This window comes from Abramis brama (assembly GCF_963993115.1).
Source record: "Abramis brama genome assembly, chromosome: 7".
In the NCBI taxonomy this organism is placed as follows: domain Eukaryota; kingdom Metazoa; phylum Chordata; class Actinopteri; order Cypriniformes; family Leuciscidae; genus Abramis; species Abramis brama.
Genome location: NC_139969.1, coordinates 37496849 through 37521386, shown reverse-complemented (window position 1 = coordinate 37521386; position 24538 = coordinate 37496849). Strand labels below are relative to the sequence as shown.

At 38.7% G+C, this 24538-nt stretch overlaps 2 protein-coding genes across 3 annotated transcripts; both read left to right on the top strand.

The window, feature by feature from the left end:
• Window positions 1–131: 131 nt before the first annotated feature.
• On the top strand, window positions 132–1879 carry LOC311087616 (uncharacterized protein). Its single transcript, XM_084120950.1, has 4 exons — window positions 132–323; window positions 493–586; window positions 881–968; window positions 1052–1879. The coding sequence occupies exons 1-4, from the start codon at window positions 188–190 to the stop codon at window positions 1412–1414; spliced, it is 681 nt and encodes a 226-aa protein (XP_083977076.1). The 5' UTR covers window positions 132–187; the 3' UTR covers window positions 1415–1879.
• A 4844-nt stretch (window positions 1880–6723) lies between these two features.
• Window positions 6724–17390, top strand: LOC311086502 (uncharacterized protein). Of its 2 annotated transcripts, XM_084119416.1 has the most exons (5): window positions 6724–6742; window positions 8053–8126; window positions 9788–9992; window positions 12339–15361; window positions 15731–17390. In XM_084119416.1, exons 3-4 carry the CDS (start codon window positions 9908–9910, stop codon window positions 13964–13966), a joined length of 1713 nt encoding a protein of 570 aa, XP_083975542.1. In that variant the 5' UTR covers window positions 6724–6742; window positions 8053–8126; window positions 9788–9907; the 3' UTR covers window positions 13967–15361; window positions 15731–17390. The 2 variants fall into 2 exon arrangements, with proteins under 2 accessions (XP_083975542.1, XP_083975543.1); XM_084119417.1 differs by lacking the exon at window positions 6724–6742 and having other exon boundaries at window positions 8051–8126; window positions 9791–9992.
• Window positions 17391–24538: the final 7148 nt, after the last annotated feature.

The window sequence follows — 24538 nt, the reverse complement described above, 5'->3', positions numbered from 1 at the left end:
AAGGCCGATTGCATCACTGTGGCGTGATGAAGGCTTTCCCTATTTGAAGGCTCGTTCGAATGCGACCTATAAATGTGTCATTATCTGTATCCCAGTTTGAAGGCCGCATCCCTCTAAGGCTGCATTTGAAGGCTGATTGCGTCACACCAGCACAATAAAGGCTGTCCCAATTCAAAGGCACCTTCAAATGCTTCCTTCTTTCCCCGGGCCGCAAAGGATAGAATTCATTATTATAGGATTCATTGCGCCGGTGTTGACAGGATTTTTTTTAAAGCAAATGGCGGGTGATAGTTCCCTGGCGGCTGAAGAATACACTTATAAATGTAAGTATTGTGTTTTAATTAACTCAAATAGTTAGTGAAACAAGTGTTAAAAGCCAGTGGTCTTTCTTTCTTAAAAACGTGAACTTAAATAAAAAATGTTACCACTGCGCGACTTCATTTGTTAGGTGGTCTGAGGCTAAACTTGTTCTAACATTTCTTTTTATTTTAGGGAGCAAGGAGCAGACAGCTCAATTTATTAAAATGAGGGCCGAAAATGATTATTTATTTACCGGGGCCAAAAACTCAGCCAGCGTGGCTTGGAGGTAAGGCCTGTTTCCACTAGGCTCTCTTGTGTATTATAACAAGAACCCCTCACCCTATTCAAAGCTCACAACAATAAGACAACCAGTATAAGGCAACAGTCTTTCACTTTTTTTTTTTTTTGTAGTGCTGTCATGCAATACATGTCTACAAATGTTTTAACCAAACTTGAGGATCCAGAAATATGATTTCTGGAGTATTTTGTATGCATGTCCTGCTGTTACATTTTCATCTGTTTAAGATTACACCCTTGTCTTAATATTTTTCACAAGTGTTTCCTTTTTCTCTTATTTTAGGACAATACTGGAGAAAATGGGCCTGCTGGGGAAGGTCACTTCCTTTCAGGCCAAAAAGAAATGGGAGAACTTAAAAAGAAAATACAAAGTATGCAAATTAATAGACACATCTTTGCTGAAATTTGTTGTGCTGTTGTTGTAAACAGGTGTGGTTTATTTGATCTGCCTTAGGATTGCAAGTGTCCTGGGACAGTTGAGGGAGTGAGTGGGAAATCCACTGCTGAAACGTGGCCGTGGTTTGTCCTCATGGATGAGGTGTTGGGACAGAGGCATCCCAACAACCCCCCTGTCCTCATTACCTCTATCCCTGAGGACACATCAGGGCCGAGTTCAGTAATGGATGACCAATATGAGGAGGAGCCAGAGCCAGCACCAACACCAGCCAAGAGGAAAAGAGACCGAGAGGATGAGCTGATCGAGCTAATCAGGGAGGACATGAAGTTTCAGAGAGAGACAGAGGAGAGGAGAGCACAGGAGCGCAGGGAGAGAATGGACAGACTGTTTTCTCTTCTTGAGAGAATGGTTGAGAAATAACAATTTTATTATACAAGTTACAATTTGTAAATGAAACAAATTGTTCTATACAACGGTTTTACAACTATTTGCAACATAGCTTGCGTTTAAGATCAGAAAAACAAAATAAATTTTAAATTAACAGTATGGAAGAAAACAACATTTCTGTACACTTTTATAAAGCTGAGCAGGGATAATCTGGTGGAGCTGCTGGGCATGGATGGGCTCAGGGTGCCAGTGTGACATCATCTGGGATGAGTGCAAATTTCCACTGTGTTGTCTACCAACAGGTTTGCTTCTTGCAGAAGCTCAAACGTGCTGCATAACACGAGAATGAACCTCATTGGTTCTCGCTGAAGCTCAAACGTGCTGCGTAACACGAGAATGAACCTCATTGTTTCTCGCTGAAGCTCAAACGTGCTGCGTAACATGAGAATGAACCTCATTGTTTCTCGCTGAAGCTCAAATGTGCTGCATAACACGAGAATGAACCTCATTGGTTCTCGCTGAAGCTCAAACGTGCTGCGTAACACGAGAATGAACCTCATTGGTTCTCGCTGAAGCTCAAACGTGCTGCGTAACACGAGATTGAACCTCATTGGTTCTTGCTGAAGCTCAAACGTGCTGCGTAACACGAGATTGAACCTCATTGTTTTTCGCTGAAGCTCAAACGTGCTGCGTAACACGAGAATGAACCTCATTGTTTCTCGCTGAAGCTCAAACGTGCTGCGTAACACGAGAATGAACCTCATTGGTTCTCGCTGAAGCTCAAACGTGCTGCGTAACACGAGAATGAACCTCATTGTTTTTCGCTGAAGCTCAAACGTGCTGCGTAACACGAGAATGAACCTCATTGGTTCTTGCAGAAGCTCAAACGTGCTGCGTAACACGAGAATGAACCTCATTGTTTTTCGCTGAAGCTCAAACGTGCTGCGTAACACGAGAATGAACCTCATTGGTTCTCGCTGAAGCTCAAACGTGCTGCGTAACACGAGAATGAACCTCATTGGTTCTCGCTGAAGCTTAAACGTGCTGCGTAACACGAGAATGAACCTCATTGGTTCTTGCAGAAGCTCAAACGTGCTGCGTAACACGAGAATGAACCTCATTGGTTCTCGCTGAAGCTCAAACGTGCTGCGTAACACGAGAATGAACCTCATTGGTTCTCGCTGAAGCTCAAACGTGCTGCGTAACACGAGAATGAACCTCATTGGTTCTCGCTGAAGCTCAAACGTGCTGCGTAACACGAGAATGAACCTCATTGGTTCTCGCTGAAGCTCAAACGTGCTGCGTAACACGAGAATGAACCTCATTGGTTCTCGCTGAAGCTCAAACGTGCTGCGTAACACGAGAATGAACCTCATTGGTTCTCGCTGAAGCTCAAACGTGCTGCGTAACACGAGAATGAACCTCATTGTTTTTCGCTGAAGCTCAAACGTGCTGCGTAACACGAGAATGAACCTCATTGGTTCTTGCAGAAGCTCAAACGTGCTGCGTAACACGAGAATGAACCTCATTGTTTTTCGCTGAAGCTCAAACGTGCTGCGTAACACGAGAATGAACCTCATTGGTTCTCGCTGAAGCTCAAACGTGCTGCGTAACACGAGATTGAACCTCATTGGTTCTTGCTGAAGCTCAAACGTGCTGCGTAACACGAGATTGAACCTCATTGTTTTTCGCTGAAGCTCAAACGTGCTGCGTAACACGAGAATGAACCTCATTGTTTCTCGCTGAAGCTCAAACGTGCTGCGTAACACGAGAATGAACCTCATTGGTTCTCGCTGAAGCTCAAACGTGCTGCGTAACACGAGATTGAACCTCATTGGTTCTTGCTGAAGCTCAAACGTGCTGCGTAACACGAGATTGAACCTCATTGTTTTTCGCTGAAGCTCAAACGTGCTGCGTAACACGAGAATGAACCTCATTGTTTCTCGCTGAAGCTCAAACGTGCTGCGTAACACGAGAATGAACCTCATTGGTTCTCGCAGAAGCTCAAACGTGCTGCGTAACACGAGAATGAACCTCATTGGTTCTCGCTGAAGCTCAAACGTGCTGCGTAACACGAGAATGAACCTCATTGTTTTTCGCTGAAGCTCAAACGTGCTGCGTAACACGAGAATGAACCTCATTGGTTCTTGCAGAAGCTCAAACGTGCTGCGTAACACGAGAATGAACCTCATTGTTTTTCGCTGAAGCTCAAACGTGCTGCGTAACACGAGAATGAACCTCATTGGTTCTCGCTGAAGCTCAAACGTGCTGCGTAACACGAGATTGAACCTCATTGGTTCTTGCTGAAGCTCAAACGTGCTGCGTAACACGAGATTGAACCTCATTGTTTTTCGCTGAAGCTCAAACGTGCTGCGTAACACGAGAATGAACCTCATTGGTTCTCGCAGAAGCTCAAACGTGCTGCGTAACACGAGATTGAACCTCATTGGTTCTTGCTGAAGCTCAAACGTGCTGCGTAACACGAGATTGAACCTCATTGTTTTTCGCTGAAGCTCAAACGTGCTGCGTAACACGAGAATGAACCTCATTGTTTCTCGCTGAAGCTCAAACGTGCTGCGTAACACGAGATTGAACCTCATTGTTTTTCGCTGAAGCTCAAACGTGCTGCGTAACACGAGAATGAACCTCATTGGTTCTCGCTGAACCTCAAACGTGCTGCGTAACACGAGAATGAACCTCATTGGTTCTCGCTGAAGCTCAAACGTGCTGCGTAACACGAGAATGAACCTCATTGGTTCTCGCTGAAGCTCAAACGTGCTGCGTAACGCTTATTTGTGGATGTTAACTGAATCCACCAGCAACAGCTATGCTGTTTACTTCTGAATATTATATTTCATTCTGGTGCACTTAACGTTATCACTACTGTGTACTGTGTCTACATAGTAGCCTATGCTATTCACCAACTAAACATATCCTATTCAATGCGTTCACAGTCTCTTTCACGGGCATCATTTGTAGTAGCCTATTGTTTGCTATTAGTAAACTGTTTGCTCAAGCATTAGCGTTTTACAAATAAAAATGTCACTGAACTTTTGCTGTGTAATTGTAACAATGAGCACTCAAACACATCAAACCAACAATTACTAAAAACACACACAAAAACTGATTTTGCACAGGCATTTTGCATAATACACCGACCAATTGTCATCTGGCACAACAAGTTCAAATTTCATTGGACAATGAAGTGGAGCGGCAATTTTCCAGTCATTCAGAAATCATTTGAAAATTACAGACGAATTTACATTTATGAAGCGATCTGAATCTGCGTCGTTGAAACAATGGATGTTAACTGACTACAAAGCACTGCACAAAACCAGCACAAAAAGTCGCTTTAATCGTAAGTAGTATTCAAGTCACTTGTATTTAGCCTATGTAAGTTATATTGATACACCGTTTACCATTTGAAAACTATCATAGTTGGTTAAATGAAGCCCAGGCGCCACCTACAGGCCTATTATGTGAAGTGTAGGCTGACAACAACACGCAAAATGGTTATGTGAAAGGACTTTATTATATTAACATTTTTGATAATTATGCAGAAAAATACAGAAAACAATTATTATATATAATTTATTACTGTGATGCAAAGCTGAATTCTCATCATCATTACTTCAGTGTCACATGATCCTTCAGAAATCATTCTAATATGCTGATTTATTATCAATGTTGGAAACAGTTGTACTGCTTAATGTTTTTGTGATACTTTTTTTAGGATTCATTGATGAATACAAAGTTAAAAAGAACAGCATTTAATTAAAATAGAAATTATTTTATAATTCTTTACTATCACTTTTTAGCAATTTAACACATCCTTGCTGAATAAAAGTATTACTTTTTTAAATAAATAAATAAATAAAATTACTGACCCCAGCCTTTTGAACAGTAGTGGATATTGGTACAACATTTTTCTATTTGAAATAAATGCTGTTCTTTTTGTAACTTTTTAAACTCAGAATCCTGAAAAAAGTATCAAAGGTTATAAGTATATTAAAATAGAAAACCATTATTTTAGATTGTAGTAATATTTCACACTATTACTGTTTTCTTCTGTATTTTTTATTTTTTTTTAAATGCGGCCTTGATGAGCATAAGAGGCTTCTTTCAAAAACATTAAAAATAGTAATGTTTCCTAACTTTTGAACTTATGCCCCTTTTTTACATTTGAGCCCCTGGCCTTGAGGATCTCTGCACGTCCCTGACGAACATGCGATGCAAGAGTGGCTGTCTCTTTATCATAGACATAGCCCTGTTTCATCGTGACTTTAACGATATAATTATCAATCTAAGTGAAATCTAAGAGTGTGATTTGTGATGTTAACTGGACCCAGCCTATATTGATATACTAATATAAATGTTTTCAATCAATATTCATTAGGATAATCGCTTGAAACCCTCTGGGAATAAACAAGCTGATCCAGTTGGGTGTGTATGAAAAACAGTCCAGTGGTTTGGCCAGGCTTTGTGGACAATGCCAATCAAAGTTAGCCAGAACTGATTGCTGGGAGCAATGCTCAGTTTTCACTGAATTAATAATTTTGGCACAGATATGTTTTTTTTTTTTTAGGATTTTCTTTCCTTTTACACTTTTACAGTCATGAATATACACACCTTCATAAATTAATCTCCAGGACTTGTAGAGAGTCCAGTCTACATTCAAAACTACTGTATTAATGAGAATAATTAGAGAAAAACAGCATACCTTAATGCTAAAATGCAAATCTTAATTTTCTTAGAGTTATAAGCTTTGAAATTAAATGTAGAGATTCAGAGCTTGCATTAAATGTTTTGGCGTAAGGTTTTCACTTTGAATTTTTTACAAAATGAAATGAACAATCCCACATCTGGCAGTACTACTAAATTCTTATAGTTATATTGTTTGTCATTTGTAAAAATGTTTATTTTTTATTTTTATTTTATGATTACTTGCATTATTGTCTCTAGCTAATCAAACTATTCAAAAGCCCAGTCACAATTAACAATATAAAAATAATAATAGAAAATTAATGAAACACATACATAATAAATAACACAGGATAGCAGTGTATTTTCCTCCCCTTCTCTCTGAGCTCATTCCATTGTAATTGCATTGCATTGTTTAGTAAATTTGACAGAGTGTGGGTGAAATTCAGATAACAACCATTTTGCATTTCACCAAAACAGATTGTATTTGATTTTTATATTATATATTTATTTTTATAGATATTTTTATTTTAATGTTTTGATTTGAGTCACTGATAGTTTATATATGTTTTGAGGACACGGACTTTTATTTCGCCCCTGTACGCGTTTAGGTCATGGCGTGACGTCACGGTCACGTGGCTGCGCCTCGGCTGCGAGAAGGTTTGTAATGTATTTAGGGCTTCATTTAATGTCTATTGACAAACATAACGCGTTCATAAACCGTTAGAAGTCGTATAAATGCGCTCCAACAACATCATATTACTGACTTAATACTGTCATTGAAAACATTTAGCGTTGAATGATGACATGAATGGACATTATTTTCATTGAATGTAATACAGCAATGCTTCATTCATTCGAAGAGCTGCCTCTTATTTTCATAAATTGCACATTTATGAATTTTACGTTCCTTTCTTTATTGATGATCATATTGATGCATTCCTGTTTTTACATGAAGGTTGATATGATGAATTTGTGCATCTGTCATCACATTACGTCAAAATCTTGGATGGAAAAAGACATGAAATCTGTAATATGATCACTGAATGATAAGCTGCTTGTCATCAAGTCCATCGTTAATGTATGATCTCGTTTCAGTTCATAATTCAAAAGTTTTTAATTTAAATCAGTTTAATTTAAACTTTAGTAAAGTTTTATTATATTATTAGTTATTTCTATTCGGGGTTGGTTTTCCCCCTGATACACAAACAGTTTTGGATGAATTGTCCTTTATATATATTTTAAACACTTTTTTTTTTACAAAATATGAATTTTGCATTGGAGGTGAATATTTTGCATCTGGTGGGTTTGCTGCCAAAAAGCACTTTTTTTAGTTTCATCTGACCACAGAACTGAGGGACATTTGTACTCCAGTCGTGTCTGACAACTGAATATGCTGGAGTTTGTTTTTGGATGAGAGCAAAACCCTCACACTTGTGGTGATGTTGGTGCGGTTTGATACACGTTTTAAGGCGTTCTGACTCAACTAATCTCTGCATTTCTCCAGCTGTGATCCTTGGAGAGTCTTTGGCCACTTTGACTTTCCTCCTCACTGTGCATTAGGACGATACACACACGTCCTCTTCCTGGAAGATTTACAACAGTTCCTGTTGATGGGAACTAATTAATTATTGCCCAACAAGCTCAACAATCTTTTGCTGCACATCAGAACTCTATTATGTGGTTTTACTCATTGTGATGAGATGATTAAGGGAATTTGGTCTTTGTGTTTCCTCATATGTATACTCCTTTGAAACAAGAAGTCACGACTGGATAATTTAATGTTCCTAGTCACCCTGGTGTGCTAAAATGCATGTCAATTCTACTCTAATTTGGCATTTTGGACACTTGATACAGAGTTTCACACTCTATTGCTCTGTGTAGTGAGTATGCTCGGTTTGAATCTACATTTTGCTCTCTTACTTTATCAAATAAGTATAACAAAATATCTTTGTGTTTATTCGCATCAGTTTCCACCATGATATCGAGGAGTTCCACTGTGATATCTGAAGATATGGTGTATTGCAAGAAATCATATAAAGATGTGAGTATTTTCTCCTTATTTCTTCTCGAGCCATGTTTCCAAAGTTGCGCATGTATCTCTCTAGACATGTTTCCAGTCATTTAAGACAGTTCTAGGAGGGAATTATACCGAACTACTCTGACGAAGCATTTCAGATGCTGTGGAATGAGATTGGCCCGCTAGTTGGTCCAGTTTTGCCTTCCCATTGCAAAGTCGCTTTTTTGATGCGCATCGAGGATTTTATTCGGTAAATGTGTTTCCATCGTAGTTTATGTGCATGTTTTCTTATCAGTTAAAACATTTGACTCGGTTGAGCGCATATGTTTGTTTTTTTTGAACAAGGTCTGTTTATTCAAGATTTTACAACATACCAAAAAACCCAAAAGAAAACTGAAACGTACAGTATACAACAAAACCCCAACACAACCCATCCCTCTACCCATCAGACAAAAATTATTGGATATATACAATCGGCAAAAAAAAAAAAAAAAATGTAGAAAAAGAAACATAAATATACATACATACATACACACAAAATAGATAAATCAATTTTGGGACTGCATTCTCTACTTGATTTTTTCAACAAATGTCAAGAAGGGTTGCCAGATTGCATAGAATCTCTGGACAGACCCTTGAAGAGAGTTTTTTTTTTTTTCTAGTTTAAGATACTGCTTAATCTCCTTAATTATTTATATAGTGCAACTGAGTTGTGGAAAAATACAGGAAAATGGTCGCAGTCTGGAGCCCTGTAATGTACAGTACTACAATACACTGCAAATATAATAATATAGCCTAAGTATAAATAACATCTAACACTATTTACACTTGTGATTCAAGAAAATACTCTTGACTTAGTGCAGATAGCCTCTGCTATTTCTTATTTTATTTATTTTGTCCACAAAAAAAGGGAATACACCAATGAAGTGTGATGCAGCCAGTTTCACTGTATACACCAATGAGCCAAAACATCAAGACAACCTCCTAACATGTTGTTGGTCCTCCACATGCTGTAAAAACAGTGCAGTCCCACTGAGGCGTGTCGCCAGTTTGTGGTTTGTCCCTCCTCGGACCTGTTGATAAATTCTCGCTACTTCTGACCGGGAGCAACACACAAGTCTTTCCGTTTCAGAAATACTCCGACTCAGTCGCCTTGCCATAACAATTTGCCCGTTGTCAAAGTCACTCAGATCTTTAATCCTGCCCATTTCTCCTGCATCCAGCAGGTTGATTTGGAGAACTGATTGTTTGCTTTCCATCAAATCTACCCAGATCTTAATATGTGGCCGTGTTAGGAAATCATCAATGATATTCGCTTCACCTGTGACTGGTCATAATGTTCTGGCTCATCAGTGTGTATTATATACAGTGGAGAAAATAATTGTTTGATCCCCTGCTGATTTTGTACATTTGCCCACTTACAAAGAAATAAAGGGTCAGTAATTTGTATGGTAGGTTTATTTTAACGGATAGAGACAGAATATCAACGAATCATCAGGGGATCAAATAATTATTTTCTCCACTGTATTATAACTCAAACCTGTGAAAATGTTTACTGTTGTGATGCAAGAGGCTTTAAGAGATGAATTTGGCACCTGGGATTTTTGAAACCTTTTCTTTATCAGTGTGCACAATGTTTAAATGAGAATGTATGAATTGTTTTTTCTTTTTTCTTTTCTTCACAGCAGTTCACTGATAAATGCTTGGAAGTATTCCGTCATTCTACAAGTAAAACGCATATAAAGAAGCAGTAGGAATTACCTCAGATGTAACTATAGGAATCTACATGACATGCTATTGTAATCATGGAGTTTATTAAAGTGGAAATTGAGGACAAGAGTGAACAAGAACCATCCAGAGTGGAAAATGAAAATATTGAGGAACAAAGAGGTTGGTATCCATTCTTGATTCTTCTTTAAAGTTGTCATATCATGGAGAATCCAATTGTCTTTCATCTTTTGAGATGAAAGTTAATTATACACTATGCGATCTTATGGTGGAACATTTTTTAATCAATTATTGATTATTATTATTTAATCCATTAATTGAATATTCCACATCTTCCCCTGTGCTGCCCTTCAAACTACTATATGTCAGTAGCCTCGTTTTTATTACCCTTCAAATTGCACAAATTGAAATTGCGAATTGAAAAGACTGCCAATGAAAACAAATCAATTTCCCCAAAACTCCCATATATCGCAACAAAGTTTTTAAGCTTGTATGAGGTGGTTTTTCTGGCAATTCGAAAAAGGAGACAGTAAAACTGCAAAACAGTTTTTTCACATTTGCAGGTCACCTGCCGTACGTAAAAGTTTATCATTCTTTAAAGAAGGCGCAGTATGTTTGGACGGAAGACGAGACAGAGTTCTTTATTAAATTCATAAAAGACAAACATATTACAGGAATACTGGACTCTAAACAACAAAGAAATGCCACAATTTATCAAGATCTCGAAGCAGATATATGAGGGAGAAACACCCAGAAACTCCTCATATGTGCCGCTCTCAAGTATAAGAGTCTTTCCTTGCCATTAATACTTGGATACACGCCTACGTCTCCTTCTATTAATAATAATGGCTAGTTGCTGGGATATATGTGAACCTACCAATATCCGTTGCCATGATTTTTGGAATGACTTGTCGCGAGAGGAATAAATTATGTTTTAGTCGCATAAAAAAAGTCGTTTTTTATCGACATTTAGAACATCCCACAAAAGTTTTGTGCAAATCTGTAATGGAAGCCCGGCTACTGGCGCTCAACCTGGTGTTTTTACTGTACAATTATACAAATCTGAAAACATTTGTGCATACGCAAACTAATCTTTTTTTGCATATTACACACATTTTTATTATAAAATCTACGCAAAGGTTTATACATGAGGCCCCTGGTCTAAACAAACAAATTACATCTTGGTCACATTTTCATGTATTGTAACTTTTTTTTTAAAGGGGACCTATTATGCAAAATTCACTTTTGCATGTTGTTTGGACATAAATGTGTGTTGGCAGTGTGTGTACACAACCACCCAATAGTGATGAAAATCCACTCACTCCTTTTTTATTAATCCCCATAAATCATCAGCAGTGTCTCCAAACGACCTGTTTTCAGAATGCTGTTTTAGTGACGTCACTACAGCACAGGCCCCGCCCACGATTGTTGACAGACACTGCCGTTCTAACATAGACCCGCCCTGATCGAGTTCACAGCTGCTGCACTGACGAGAATGTCTCCCAAGCGTTGTAGGTGTTGTGTGGCTGGATGTATAATCCACATAGCTCTCTCTATTTACTCCCGAAATCTGAGGCAGCCGCTGAAGACGAGGTGGAATTATTTTGTTTTTAAAGAAAATGCTCCCTCAACTCTACCGAAATTCGTTTATGTACTTCTTATACTGTGTTTACTCAGCTCTTACGGTGATTTTCTGAAGTAAAACTTGCGCTTCATCTTTTGTGTGATGTACTAAACTCATCAGTATATTTTTGATCATCATTCGGACCTGGTCCGAAACAGCAGACTTGTAGGCTATTAATAGTGGATACATACAAGCAGATGACAAATACGTTATAACCGTAATTAAACTACTAAACTATACCTGTTCCATCTCCATACAGCACTCTGACTCTGTAGGCATTATTGTCTGACTCCGGGTCGAAATGAACACCGTTACTGAGAGTTTCTGATATTATCATCATTCCGTGAAATGAAATTGTCCTGAGAGACTGAGCGCGAGCTCATGAAGCTCCACCCCCTGTGCCGTGCAGCAGCAGCTTATTTGCATTTAAGGGGCACACACTAAAACAGCACATTTTTCTGAGCACCAAAAAGTGACAATTTAAACATGCTGTAAAAAATGATCTGTTGGGTATTTTGAGCTAAAACTTCACATACACACTCTGGGGACATCAGAGACTTATTTTACATCTTGTGAAAAGGGGCATAATAGGTCTCCTTTAAAATGTTGCAAACGACTGAGCATAACTGTAGTCTGCAACCAAACTCTTGGTGTGGAGGGCCAAGGTTTTAAGTTAAGTTCGTACCCTGAACTGACCTGTAATTTTCAGATCTTGATGACCTTGAGTAGATTGTTCAGGTCTGTTTGATTAACTAAACTGAAAGCTGAAGAGTCCTGACTTAAAGAAACTTGACCACTGTTGCTTTCTGAAAAAGTGTTTTAACTTTATTTCACGGTTGTCCCTCTTTAACTGAATATATAACAGTTTAATATGTTCATTTTAGACCTGATGGGAGTGAAAGAGGAAAGGCAATATCAGAATGAAGGGGAGGAGGAACATCAGTTTCAAAAAACGCATAATTTTATAACTGGAGAAAACTCTAGTTGCTCAGTGTTTGCCAACAGTTTCTCACAAAAAAGAATAGAAGCCACAACGTCTTTCTCGTGCCATCAGTGTGGAAGTATGTTCACACAAAAAGGAAGCCTCAAGATTCATTTAAGAATTCACACCGGTGAGAAGCCTTTCACATGCCTTCAGTGTGGCAAGAGTTTCACGCGGAAAGGAAATCTTAAGGATCACATACGAGTTCACTCTGGAGAGAAGCCTTTCACATGCCCTCAATGTGGAAAGAGTTTCACACGTGAGAGATACTGTAAGGATCACATGAGAGTTCACACTGGAGAGAGTCGTTTTGCATGCCCTCAGTGTGGAAAGAGTTTCACGTGTAAAGACCATCTTAAAGACCACATACGGATTCACACAGGAGAGAAGCCTTACGTGTGCCATCAGTGTGGAAAGAGGTTCTCACGTATAGGAAACCTTAAGGATCACATGAAAATTCATGCTGGAGAGAAACCTTTCATTTGCCCTCAATGCGGTAAAAGTTTCAGGCGTAAAGGAAATCTCAAAGGTCACATACGAGTTCACTCTGGAGAGAAGCCTTTCACATGCCCTCAATGTGGAAAGAGTTTCACACGTGAAGGATACTGTAAGGATCACATGAGAGTTCACACCGGAGAGAGTCGTTTTGCATGCCCTCAGTGTGGAAAGAGCTTCACATGTAAGGAAAATCTCAAAGACCACATACGGATTCACACAGGAGAGAAGCCCTACTCATGCCATCAGTGTGGAAAAAGGTTCTCACGTAAAGGAAACCTTAAGTATCACATGAGAATTCATGCTGGAGAAATGGCTTTCACTTGCCCTCAGGATGGAAAGAGCTTTACTCATGAGGGACACGTTAAAGATCACATGAAAGTTAACTCTGGAAAGAAGCCTTTTGCATGTCTTCAATGTGGAAAGAGATTCACACGTAAAGGATATTTTAAAGATCACATGAGAGTTCACTCCGGCGCAAGCCCTTTCACATGCTCTCAGTGTGGAAAGAGTTTCACACAGAAAGGACACCTTAATGCTCACACACGGAGTCACACTGGAGAGAAACCCTTCACATGCTGTCAGTGTGGGAAGGGTTTTACCCGGGCAGCATATCTCAGAAATCATCTGCGTTCTCACTCGGGAGAAAAGCCGTTTAACTGTGATCAGTGCAGTCAAAAATTTATTCTGCCGAGACATTTGAAGACCCATCTTAAAATTCATACAAACGAGAGGACCTACTTGTGTTCCTTTTGTGGCAAGACATTTTTATGGCTTAGTAATTTTACTCATCATCAGAAAATGCATACTGGTGTGAAAGCTCACTTGTGCACTGTGTGTGGTAAAGCTTTTACTAGAGCTGGCGGCTTGAAAATACACAAAAGAATCCATACTGGAGAAAAACCATACGCATGTACACATTGTGGAAAGGGTTTTACTGAGTCTGGAAAGCTGAAACAACATGAGCAAGTGCATATTGGAGATGCGCCTCTCCTCCATGTGGAGAGAGTTTTGCACAGTCACTTACTCTGCTGACGTATATATATATATATATATATATATATATATATATATATATATATATATATATATACTGTATATATATATATAAAAATCATTGCTCCAAGTTGTCACTGTAACAAAAGTTTATTCGTCTTTGGTTTGTTTTCAGTTCCACCGTCACTCCTTAGATTTACTTTTTAGATGTTCACTTCTTAGTAAAAAAAAGTTTCAGATCATGTGACGTTGAGGTATGTAAGAAAATAGCTGTTTCTGTGAAATGCTAAATAAGGTAAATGTTGAATTTGCATGGTAGCGTTTGTCATGAATCTAAACTTGCAATGAGATTGTTAGAAGAATAGAAGAGTGTTGTGTTGTAAGAAGCGTAACCAGTCAACAACTGTGGAGATAGCATAGATATATTTTGCAACCAAGACAAGTAATGTGCATTTACAGTGAGCTGATTGTATGTCTAAATTAATAAAGAATGTTGTGAACTTGAAATATTGTTAACATCTACTTAAACAAGATTCACTAAAACCTTGAGATTGTAAGTGCATCAAAATCACTCAAGTTTTTTGCTCTTTGCTTCTTAAATTCTTGAGGTGAAACTGGTGAATTAACTGAAAATTGGGTATTGATTGTGATGCACAATAAAGACAATTCTTGATTGAAACTGAGAATGTTGGGCATGTTAACCTTGCAGTAGCCCCAAAAATAAAATCTATGAGTTCCCTGTTATTACTCAACACAGGATCCATCCCAAAGCATGCACACAAAGTTGCATCAACCCTCATCATGGCTACCCCAGATTTTCCTTTGGCAGCAGTTCCAGTTCCAGAAGCCAGGCATGCAGAGATGGTCTTATTACTGGGAGATGCGAGGGTCTGTGGCTCTAACGTAGGAGGAAGCGTGCTTGTGGAATGAGCTTTACTGAGCAGAAAAAAGAACACAAATTGAGCTATTAGCTGCAGATTATTGGGCTGCGTTTACACTTGGCATTAACATGCGACCTGTATACGGATGTTGTCCACATACACATTGAAAAGACAAGTGTAAACGCGCTTCAGATCGGAGTGTTGTCCGATCAGCGTGTCCTGGTTCGGAGGTAGACGAGGACGCATTGTGATCGGATCTCAGTGTAATGTAAACGCAATCCAGCCATCGTGACTGCATTCACAGGTGGACGTCACACAAGACGAAATCCACATTACGAGAGAACCTGGCTCCAATGCCACAGAAAAATTAAACATTTAAAGACGAGCTACAAAAAAGCTAAAGATGCTAACAACCACAGCGGGAACGGAAGGACAACTTGTCCTTTTTTTGACGAGCTGGATTCTGTACAGTGTGACGGACCCACTACACAGCCACTGGTTACTTTTGATTCAGCTGTGCCAGTGGACGAGGAAGGAGATAATGAAGACGAAGGTAAGTGTAAAACAGAGTTAAGCAGGAATGTTTTGCTAGCGTGTTAGCTGACCATATTGCTAGCAGGCTACATTTCTGCTCAAGCATAATGTTTCGGTTACAATGTAATGTACTGATTCATTGTGCACACATTTTATCAAGTGAGCACAGTAACTATTAAATCTATAAATTACGAGCCTTAATTACACAACAGCAGAAATTCTGCATTAGTTACTAATTTGCATAAAAGTACAGATGACAGCTAGTATGCTCTCTTTACCTTCTCGATGAAGTTCTTGTATATTCATAATAAAGCTAACTTATATACATGAATTTTTCTCTTGAATGCAATGCTAAGAAATTACAAAACTGATGTATTTGCTTCTGCAGCCACTGGTGAAGGGTCTGCGGAGTCATTCGACTGCAGAACCACTGAAGACACTCCTGACACTGGCTCTACAGAGGCGAGACACCAAACTGGACCAAGTGGAAGACGTTGGTCCCTCAGGATTAAACATGCATAAGTCAAATGTTAATATAAGCTTTGCATAACCACTCATTGTTTAGTGTAACCTACTATGTTATTACAGTTTTTCTTTTCAAAATATATATAGATAGTACAGGAGTGCTTTGTTTTATCAATTGTGGGGCAAACATTCTTCCATATATTTGGGACAAATTTCTATAGAAATAATTTTAGATATAATAATTTACGTCTCAGAAATATGTGGTGCAGAGAGCATACAAGTTGTCATCTGTATTTTTTGTTTGTTTGTTTTTGTGCAAATTTGTACCCAATTCAGAACGTAGGTTACTGTGCAGTTACATCTTCAGCTTTTTTTTTTTTTAGCTCATCTTGAAATGTTTAATTTTTCTTTGGCAGTGAAGGCAGGTTCTCTTGTAAACGTGTTTACACATACGCTCAGCAACACCTTCATATTTTCTTTGGTTTCTGTAGCTACTTTACAGTTTAGCTGAGTTACATGGAACTTTTGATACCAAGTGACTTTTGCAAACAAGTTGCCCTTGGCATTTGCTTATAACTAGCATCTTCAGAAAACACATATATATTTAAGCTTGTGTGTACATGCATATAACGTTCTTTTGTGTTTATCTGAAAGGTGCACGTCTCAGTGTGAAAAGAAAGCGAACGAGAATTGAAGCCAGCTTTGATGCTTTAACTAAGGCCATGACCACCCAATTTGAACAAGAAGCCAAGCTGTAGCTTCAAATGCAGGCGACTCAACATGAACATGAATTAAGGCTGTTCAGTATCTTTGTGAATACTTTTTCCACTGGTCATCCCACGCACATCTTGCACCACAGCACAACTCAACTCCCTTTTACAGGGTCCCTGATTTCCAGCCTCCACCAGTTACTCATTTTGCTTTTCCCCAAACTCACTTTGGGCCTCTTCTCCTTCCAATGTTGTCCTCTACCCCAAGGCAGCTGAACGACAGCAATGAACAGAGTAGTTTGGGTGAGAGTAGTACACAGCTATCATATTAGTATTTTCTTGTTCGTTCCTTTTGTATTGATATTGTTGTCGTGGTTTTATTATTTTTGTTAAAACCAGCAGAATAAGTTTCCCGTTTCAAGAGGGTTTTTTTTTTTTTTTTTTTTTTTTTTATCTGCTGTGTTTGTTCAGTATTTGAATGCTTTTATACAAAGAAAGTGGTTTGGTCTTTCCTGACATATTGAATGTAATTTTTGTTGCTACTTGACCAATGTTTAATAAAAGCCTTTATGAAGAACATTTTTATTTTATTGTATTTTTGGACAATTTCCACATAAACACTAGGGCTGTAACGATATGCGATATGAAACCGAAATCGCGACACTCAGATCCACGAACCTGTGTTGCGGTGTGAGAAGGCAGAATCTCGACACACCCCTTCCAACTCGCAGAGTTATCCTTCCTGTCCAGATCCAATGCGACCACATCTTTAAATTACTATTGGGCAATTCCAGCGTTATGGACGTGACATTTGCAGTCAAAACTTGAAATATAAATTCTCAGAAAATGCATTTAATACCAATATATTGAAACGTCTGTTTATTTATCCATACTCCCTTAATAAAGATTCCAAACATTAGAAAAATATCAGTCTACACATGCGTTTTATATTTAATATGAGGGAAATACACGTGTAAGGACATGACTAGGGTCAAAGAGTATAGAAGCCCAAGAGGCGAAACTCTGTTGTGTTATGGGTAACAGTCTGTAGATGGCGCTGCGGAGGCGCGTCCGCCATTATGGACTGAAAGCTGCTGAAATCGTTAGCGCCAGTCAATGGCAAAATCCATTTTAGTAGGTGTTTATAGTTCATGTGTGCACTTGCTAGATTGCACATCTTTTTTGTACCTTTCCGCCTGTAATAGGACATTCATAGATTGTTTTTTTTTCTTGCCATTGAAACGTTCACTGTGTGCACTTTCACTGAAGATGTTGAAAAAACAAGTTGTTAATATTTTGTGATATTCTATGTAAAAGAAAAGTCTTTAGAAATGTTCATTTATAATGTTATTTATTTATTTATTTTTCCAAATCATATATATGGTGATGTTCACTAATTTCAAAATCAACATTTGAATAAATATCTTATTACTGTGTGTCTGCCTATATATTATTTCATGAATTTCTGTTGTTCATATAACAAGGAAAATGCATAATAGAACATAAATATTGATAGATTAAAGGTTTGCAGTAATTTTATAATTGTATCTTTGCAAACCGTAAGTGGTAGGCTAATGAAGCCGATTCGGTGGGGGACATACCCTTACGAAAAAGTACTATATAGGAATCTTATAGTATTTTGGGACAAAATATTATAGTAATCTTATAGGAATACTATAGTAATTTGGGACATACTACAGAAGTACGATAAGACTACTATATAAATACTATAGCAGCTTAAAAATATTATAGAGGTATACAGAACATCACAGAAGTATGTTATGTTCTGTAATACCTCTATAATATCCTAGAGCCGCTATAGTATTTCTATAGTAGTCTTATAGTACTTCTATAGTAATATTTTGTCCCAAAATACTATTTTCCTATGGGTAATTAGGCCATGCATAACTAACACATAGACGTATATTTTCTGTCATTTAACGTCGGTCATCTTCATTAATGTATTTTAAATTGTTTTCATATTTAGATATGACGGCCAGAAAAAATTAAGTTATGTTAAGTTTTTGTTTTGTTAAGTTTTTCAGTGCCATTGACTCCCATTATTTTTCGGCGTTTTCCTTCAGTTTTCAGTCCATAATGGCGGCCGCGCCGTCACGTCATGGGGGAAACTGTTGCTATGGAGCGTTCTATTGAGTTTCGCCTCTTGGGCTTCTATACATGACACAAAAAAATCTTTAACTTTTAGGTGCCAAAATATTTTTTAGTAATTCTGTGAATTACACTGCGCAAACCAAAAAGTAATACTACCCACCGGATGAAGAAGGGTTGTCTCTCCACAGAACATAAAATATTTATTTTATTTTATTTTTCGTGTTCACATTTCTGAGGAAAAAACAATGTTACAGACGTGACCGCTCTTTCACTACTGAGAAGATCTTGAGTCAGCATCGTCAACTTCATCTTTGCAGCCGACACTGACACAGAAAACACTTGTTTATTAATAAATGACACTGACACAGAAAACACTTGTTTATTAATAAACAATTGAAATGTCTCCTTGCTATATTTGACATATTCATAATCATTACTTTTGCTGGTTCTTTGTGACAGCTTTTAGGTGCTTTATTGGCAGCGCCACCCTTACACGTTGCATGAACGTGTCACCACCGCTCAATAGTTAATATTGTTCTTTGGTGTTCAGTTTATACAGTTTTTTCAAATGTTATTTAATAAAAATCTTTTTTTTTCTCAAAATCTCTTTTTTTTCTCTCCTCCAACCAAAAGAACCGAGGTTTGTATCGAATCGTGGGTCAAAAATCGTGATACGAACCGAATCGTGGGTTTGGTGTATCGTTACAGCCCTAATAAACACAGTTGATAGACAAAGTTGATCACAGCCTACGTCATACTTATTTTTTTTTTTTACATTTACAACTCACATCTAACTTCTACTTGTTTAGGCACATCACAGGTCCTGGCTAAAAAAAAGCTGTTAGAGCTTCCCGAATGTGATTCGGACCCAGTACACTGTGGTTGTCCATAACATCAGGAGTGTCAGAAGTGTAGCCACAGTGGGTGTGCCACTCATTTTCAAACATGTCTCCTTGTATCTCACAAATGTTGTGAAGAACACAGCAAGCAGTCACAATGTTTGCAACGTTCTCCAGATGTACATCAAGTCGCTTTCTAATGCACCTCCACCTTCCTTTTAGCCTGCCAAACGCACACTCAACAGATACTCGTGCCTTGCTGAGCCTCTGGTTGAAGTACTTCCGTGCCCTTGTTAGGTTTCCATTGTCATGGTAAGGTTTAATGAGCCAACTCAACAAAGGGTAAGCAGGATCACCCAGTAACAGTAAGGGTACAGCTGTTCCTGATATGTTTTTTGTCACCTTAAAAATATAAAAAGAAAAAAGACAGACTACTGTTAGAATAAATTACAACTGTGCAGCTTTAGCTGACTATGGTATATAATTGAAGTCCAAAATACTGAGTAAAATGCATAAGACTTACAGCTGGGAAAAGCTCTCCACGTTCTGCGAGATCAAATATCACAGCGCGTCATGTACGCTGCCCGGCCATCCAATGTTTATGTTTGTGAAACTGAAAGTAGGCAGTGAACTCGCCTTCATTTATATAGCACTTTATACAATACAGATTGTTTCAAAGCAGCTTTGCAGTGATGCACAGTAATGGTTATAAAGATCATTATAAAATAACGATAAATAATGCATTAATTCTGCTGCAAATCAGCTCTAAAAAGACAATGTTGTCATTCGACTCAGTTCAGTTCAGTGTTGATTCAGTTCAGTTCAATAACTGTAAAGTGCATCAATTATGGAAAGCGCAATTCAGTGCATAAAATAATACTGGTCACTATACTTGACAACATGCAGTTGATAACAAAAATTCTAGAGTCTTATTAATAAATGGTTCCAATCTTACCTGCCTCCATGATCAACAGCTGCTTGTAGTAAGATGGAATGCCAGCCTTTCCTATTGTAGAAAACGAGCTAAGACTAACCTCACTTTTGTTGTTTGTTGAGTTCAATATATACAGCAAAGTCAGCAAAGAAAAGTTTTAATTAGTTTTGAGACAAGGACATAAACATCCTTTCCTTTTCCCAGGCTTCTCTCACACCTGTAAAATGAAAAATAAAGGGAAGCACCGTCTTCCTCTGTATATTTTGTGATATTGAATATGGAAGGCGAGAAAAAACAAATGTTGGTGTAACATCATTTTGTTTGTCACTTAATGTGAAAGTGCCATAATGACTTCAGCATGTACCTTCAGCAAAAATGAAGCTGATCTCTTGTTTCACTATATACATACATTAGTCTGTGTCGATTGTGGAGTCTGAGGATGCTGGGGTTGGTGTGGAGGCTGGAGCAACAGGAGAGGGTCCTGCCAGGGTGGAGCTGAATGGAGAGCCTGTGGTGGAAATGCAGATGGACTGGAAAGCTTTTTTAACTTTCGAGGAACTCAGTAGGTCATCAGCATGGTGATCAATATTAATTTTGGGCATAGTCACACCCCTTGCATCCTCAAGATCTGCACTCTTGCTTTCCAAGCAAGTAATTGTAAACAGCCCAAGGTAGTTTGCTTCAAGTTTTCCCCCTTTTTGTTGCTCGGCTCTGATGTTTCTCCACCACACCTTGTCCACAACTTTTTAAAGTTGTGAGAGGTGACTTCAGACTTTTTTGTACATTTTCTTGGCTTTTTCTGATGTTCCCCTTAACATCTGTTAAACCTTTACAAAGACTTAGAGCTGACTCTGTCACCTCCTCAATGAATACTGTGTCCTCCACAGTCTTGTCAATCTGAAAAGAAAGTTATTATTTTGCTTAGCATTTAGACAGGTGATAGTTAACATCCCTGTTTGAAAACTGAAAGAATCTGCAGTTACCCTGTAGTGCTCGGCAATTTCAGAGGGATAACGGGCCTCTCTCCCAAACATTAAAAAAAATGGAGCCGACTTTGTGGTCATTTGAACTTTCGTTCGTAATCCAAACATGACTGCGTCCAGGTGCCTGTCCCAGTCTTCCGGCTGATCGTTCACCAGTTTGCAGAGGGCTCTGAAGATGTAGTTCAATTCAGTATATTATTGAATATGACAACCATTAAATCTTGAAACATTTAACTCTTGCGCCATGTTCTTTGATTTTATAAATTATGAATGCATTCCATTATAAATACATAAATCTTAAACATTATAAATACATTAATTGACTGAGAATGAGTCTTAGACACGCCATTCCATGTTCGAACTAAGTTGACCTACAGTGTACTTGTTTTGTTTGAACCACGAGAGGCGTCAAAGCTTACGCTGCTACTACATCCTACGTCATACATCGTCAAGTGTTACTCTTTTGGCATAAGTCGATTTGCGTAGGCAGTCACTTCAGAAGGCTTTTATTAACTCACCAGAGCCGTGTGGAGCACTTTTATCATGGATGGATACACTTTGATCTTAAATTTACACTTAAATTATACAATTTATTATTAAAATCTATTATCTATTAAAATATACAACCGATCACTGCCATTATAAAGCTTGGAAGAGCCAGGACATTTTTTTTATATAACTCCGATTGTATTCGTCTGAAAGAAGAATGTCATATACACCTAGGATGACTTGAGGATGAGTAAATCATGGACTAATTTTCATTTTTGGGAACTATCCCTTTAATATGATTCTTCATCTGTTAAACTACAGCAATGTATACAACTGACTTATGCAGCAGCCAAACAAGTGCAACAACCCCATTGGCAACTTTTAATTAGAATCAGTATAAAATATTTAAAAACCACCTCTGGATCATTGCATTCATTCTTTTAACGAGTGCATTGGTCTGCGGGTGATACGGGGCGCAAAGGGAACTTTTAATGTTGAGCACCTTGCAGACAGTTGCATTGAGCTGCAATTATAAAAAAGAAAGATGTTTACAAGGACAACACTTCATGAGATCAATAAACTACAGTTTTAACCAACTAATGTATTTATGTAAATGTGTGCATGTAAACTAACCTCTTTGACAAACTCTTTGCCTTGGTCAGTGAGTGCCCTTTGAGGGGCTTCAAACTGATAGACAAATTTCAGTAAACACTCTGTTACTTCTTGCGCCCTTTTAGTTTTTAGTGGGTATGCCTGGGGCCACTTTGTCAGGTAGTCCACTTTGTCAGGTAGTCCACTTTGTCAGGTATTAACACAGATGTACTGGTTGTCATTACCTGTAACTGCGAGTTTGCCTATCAGGTCCATCCCGATCAATTCGAAGGGTTGTGTAAGCCAGTACAATTTACACAAGAAACCAACATTAATCCACAGTAATATCAAACTTTCCTAGAAATATTTTGAGTATTATCAAAGTTTATACAGTTTGTCTTTTTGAAATTTTTTTGGATTATAGCAACATCGTGGGGGTTAGATAGAACGGTTATGGGATGATGCCACGGGTGGAAGAGGCTTTGGCCAGCTACTTCTCTGTCATCATGCCTTAAAGGTCGCATGACATGAAATGTCCACTTTCTGAGGTTTTTTAACATTAATATGAGTTCCCCTAGCCTGTATATGGTCCCAAAGTTTCTAGAAATTTTAATCGGTATAAATCGAGCTTTTGCTATTTTTCTCTGCCTTTGAGAAAATGGAAGCTCAACCGGGCTGATCTTGAATCTCCTCCTTATGACGTTATAATGAGAAATGTTACCTCCCCTTTCTCTGCTTTGCCCGCCCAGAGAATATTTCTCGCCTATGAGAAAATGAGCTAGGAAGTAGAACGCGCGTGCGCGATTTTAGTTTGTCCACGAGAGATATCATGGCTTTTGAGCGAGCGAAGCATAATAATTGCTCAATAATTGGATGTACAAATGAACACCGAAGGGTACACACAGCTACACACCTCGGACAAGTAAGTCAACAAATGATATATAAGTGTGTTGCTTTACTGTTTATGGTTACCTAGCTTGTTACATGTAGAATGTGGCTGTCACATTAGCTATGCAGCTATGCAGTTACTTGCGCTAATGTAAAGGTAGACAGCATCAAGTTACACATACTGTAACGCGAGTGTTGTACATTTCTTTGTTATTTGGATAACCGTTTTCCTGTTGGTTATATGGCGCGTGCGATATCCGCATTTCAAGATCGCAGAGCTTGATGTAATTGTAATAAGATAAATTACAGACGTTACAGATCTCTCGTCTCATGGCAACAGTAGGTTCGCGTTAGCTACATGATAATAACTGTAAACCATCCGAATAAAGTACCGTATCCAGACATAATATTTTAAACTAACCATTCGGAAACGGCCTGCTGGAGCCGCTGAGTTGCAACTTCTTCATCCGTTGCTTCTCCATCTGGATCAGATTCTGGGTCAAACTGAAATGCTTGAACGACTGCGTGTCTTCATGCCATTGCAATATATCCAACATAAACAAACATGCATGGTACCGTTGCGCAAGATGGTCATAGGCCACACCCACCCTCCGCCTTGCGCCGCCTTTCTCCTCCTCATTAGTATTTAAAGCTACAGACACCGAAACGGCCCGTCTGAAGGAAGCTCATTCTGGAACTGGCTTGTAGTGGCTATAATTCTGCACAGAGGCTGAATTTTTGGAAAGAGATTTCAGATACAGTACTAAGGACCACTAAGGCCCCGGCACTGCCCACCAAACCCTGCCAAACTACATCTGCTTTGGTGGGCAGAGCTTATATAGCATCGGGTTAGGCTGGTGCGAGCCTGCATACTATGGCCATCTTGCAGGCTTACCAGGCCGACCTGTTAAAAGATCTTGATGAAGGCGAGGGTCCTACAGTTGAAGATATTGCCGAGCTGTGTAAAGCCTCAGATCTGTCTCTCCGGTTTACTAAGGAGACGGCCTGTGCCATCGGAGATACACCTGTGGCTTAATCTGTCGGGCATCAAGGAGAAAGACAGGGCCTTCCTCCTTGATGCCCGTCTCATCCACTGGCCTGTTCGGTGACGCCATTAACGGTCGTCGACAGGTTCCAGGAGACGAAAAAGCAGTCGGCAGCATTTAGCCAATATCTCCATCACCA

Excerpts from the sequence above, each read along its gene's own strand:
- LOC311086502 (XM_084119416.1), top strand. The coding sequence starts at position 9,908 with ATGGAGTTTATTAAAGTGGAAATTGAGGACAAGAGTGAACAAGAACCA. Across the intron at positions 9,993-12,338 it reads AAATATTGAGGAACAAAGAG|ACCTGATGGGAGTGAAAGAG; the intron begins GTTGGTATCCAT and ends TGTTCATTTTAG.
- LOC311087616 (XM_084120950.1), top strand. The coding sequence starts at position 188 with ATGCTTCCTTCTTTCCCCGGGCCGCAAAGGATAGAATTCATTATTATA. Across the intron at positions 587-880 it reads TCAGCCAGCGTGGCTTGGAG|GACAATACTGGAGAAAATGG; the intron begins GTAAGGCCTGTT and ends CTCTTATTTTAG. Across the intron at positions 969-1,051 it reads ACTTAAAAAGAAAATACAAA|GATTGCAAGTGTCCTGGGAC; the intron begins GTATGCAAATTA and ends GATCTGCCTTAG.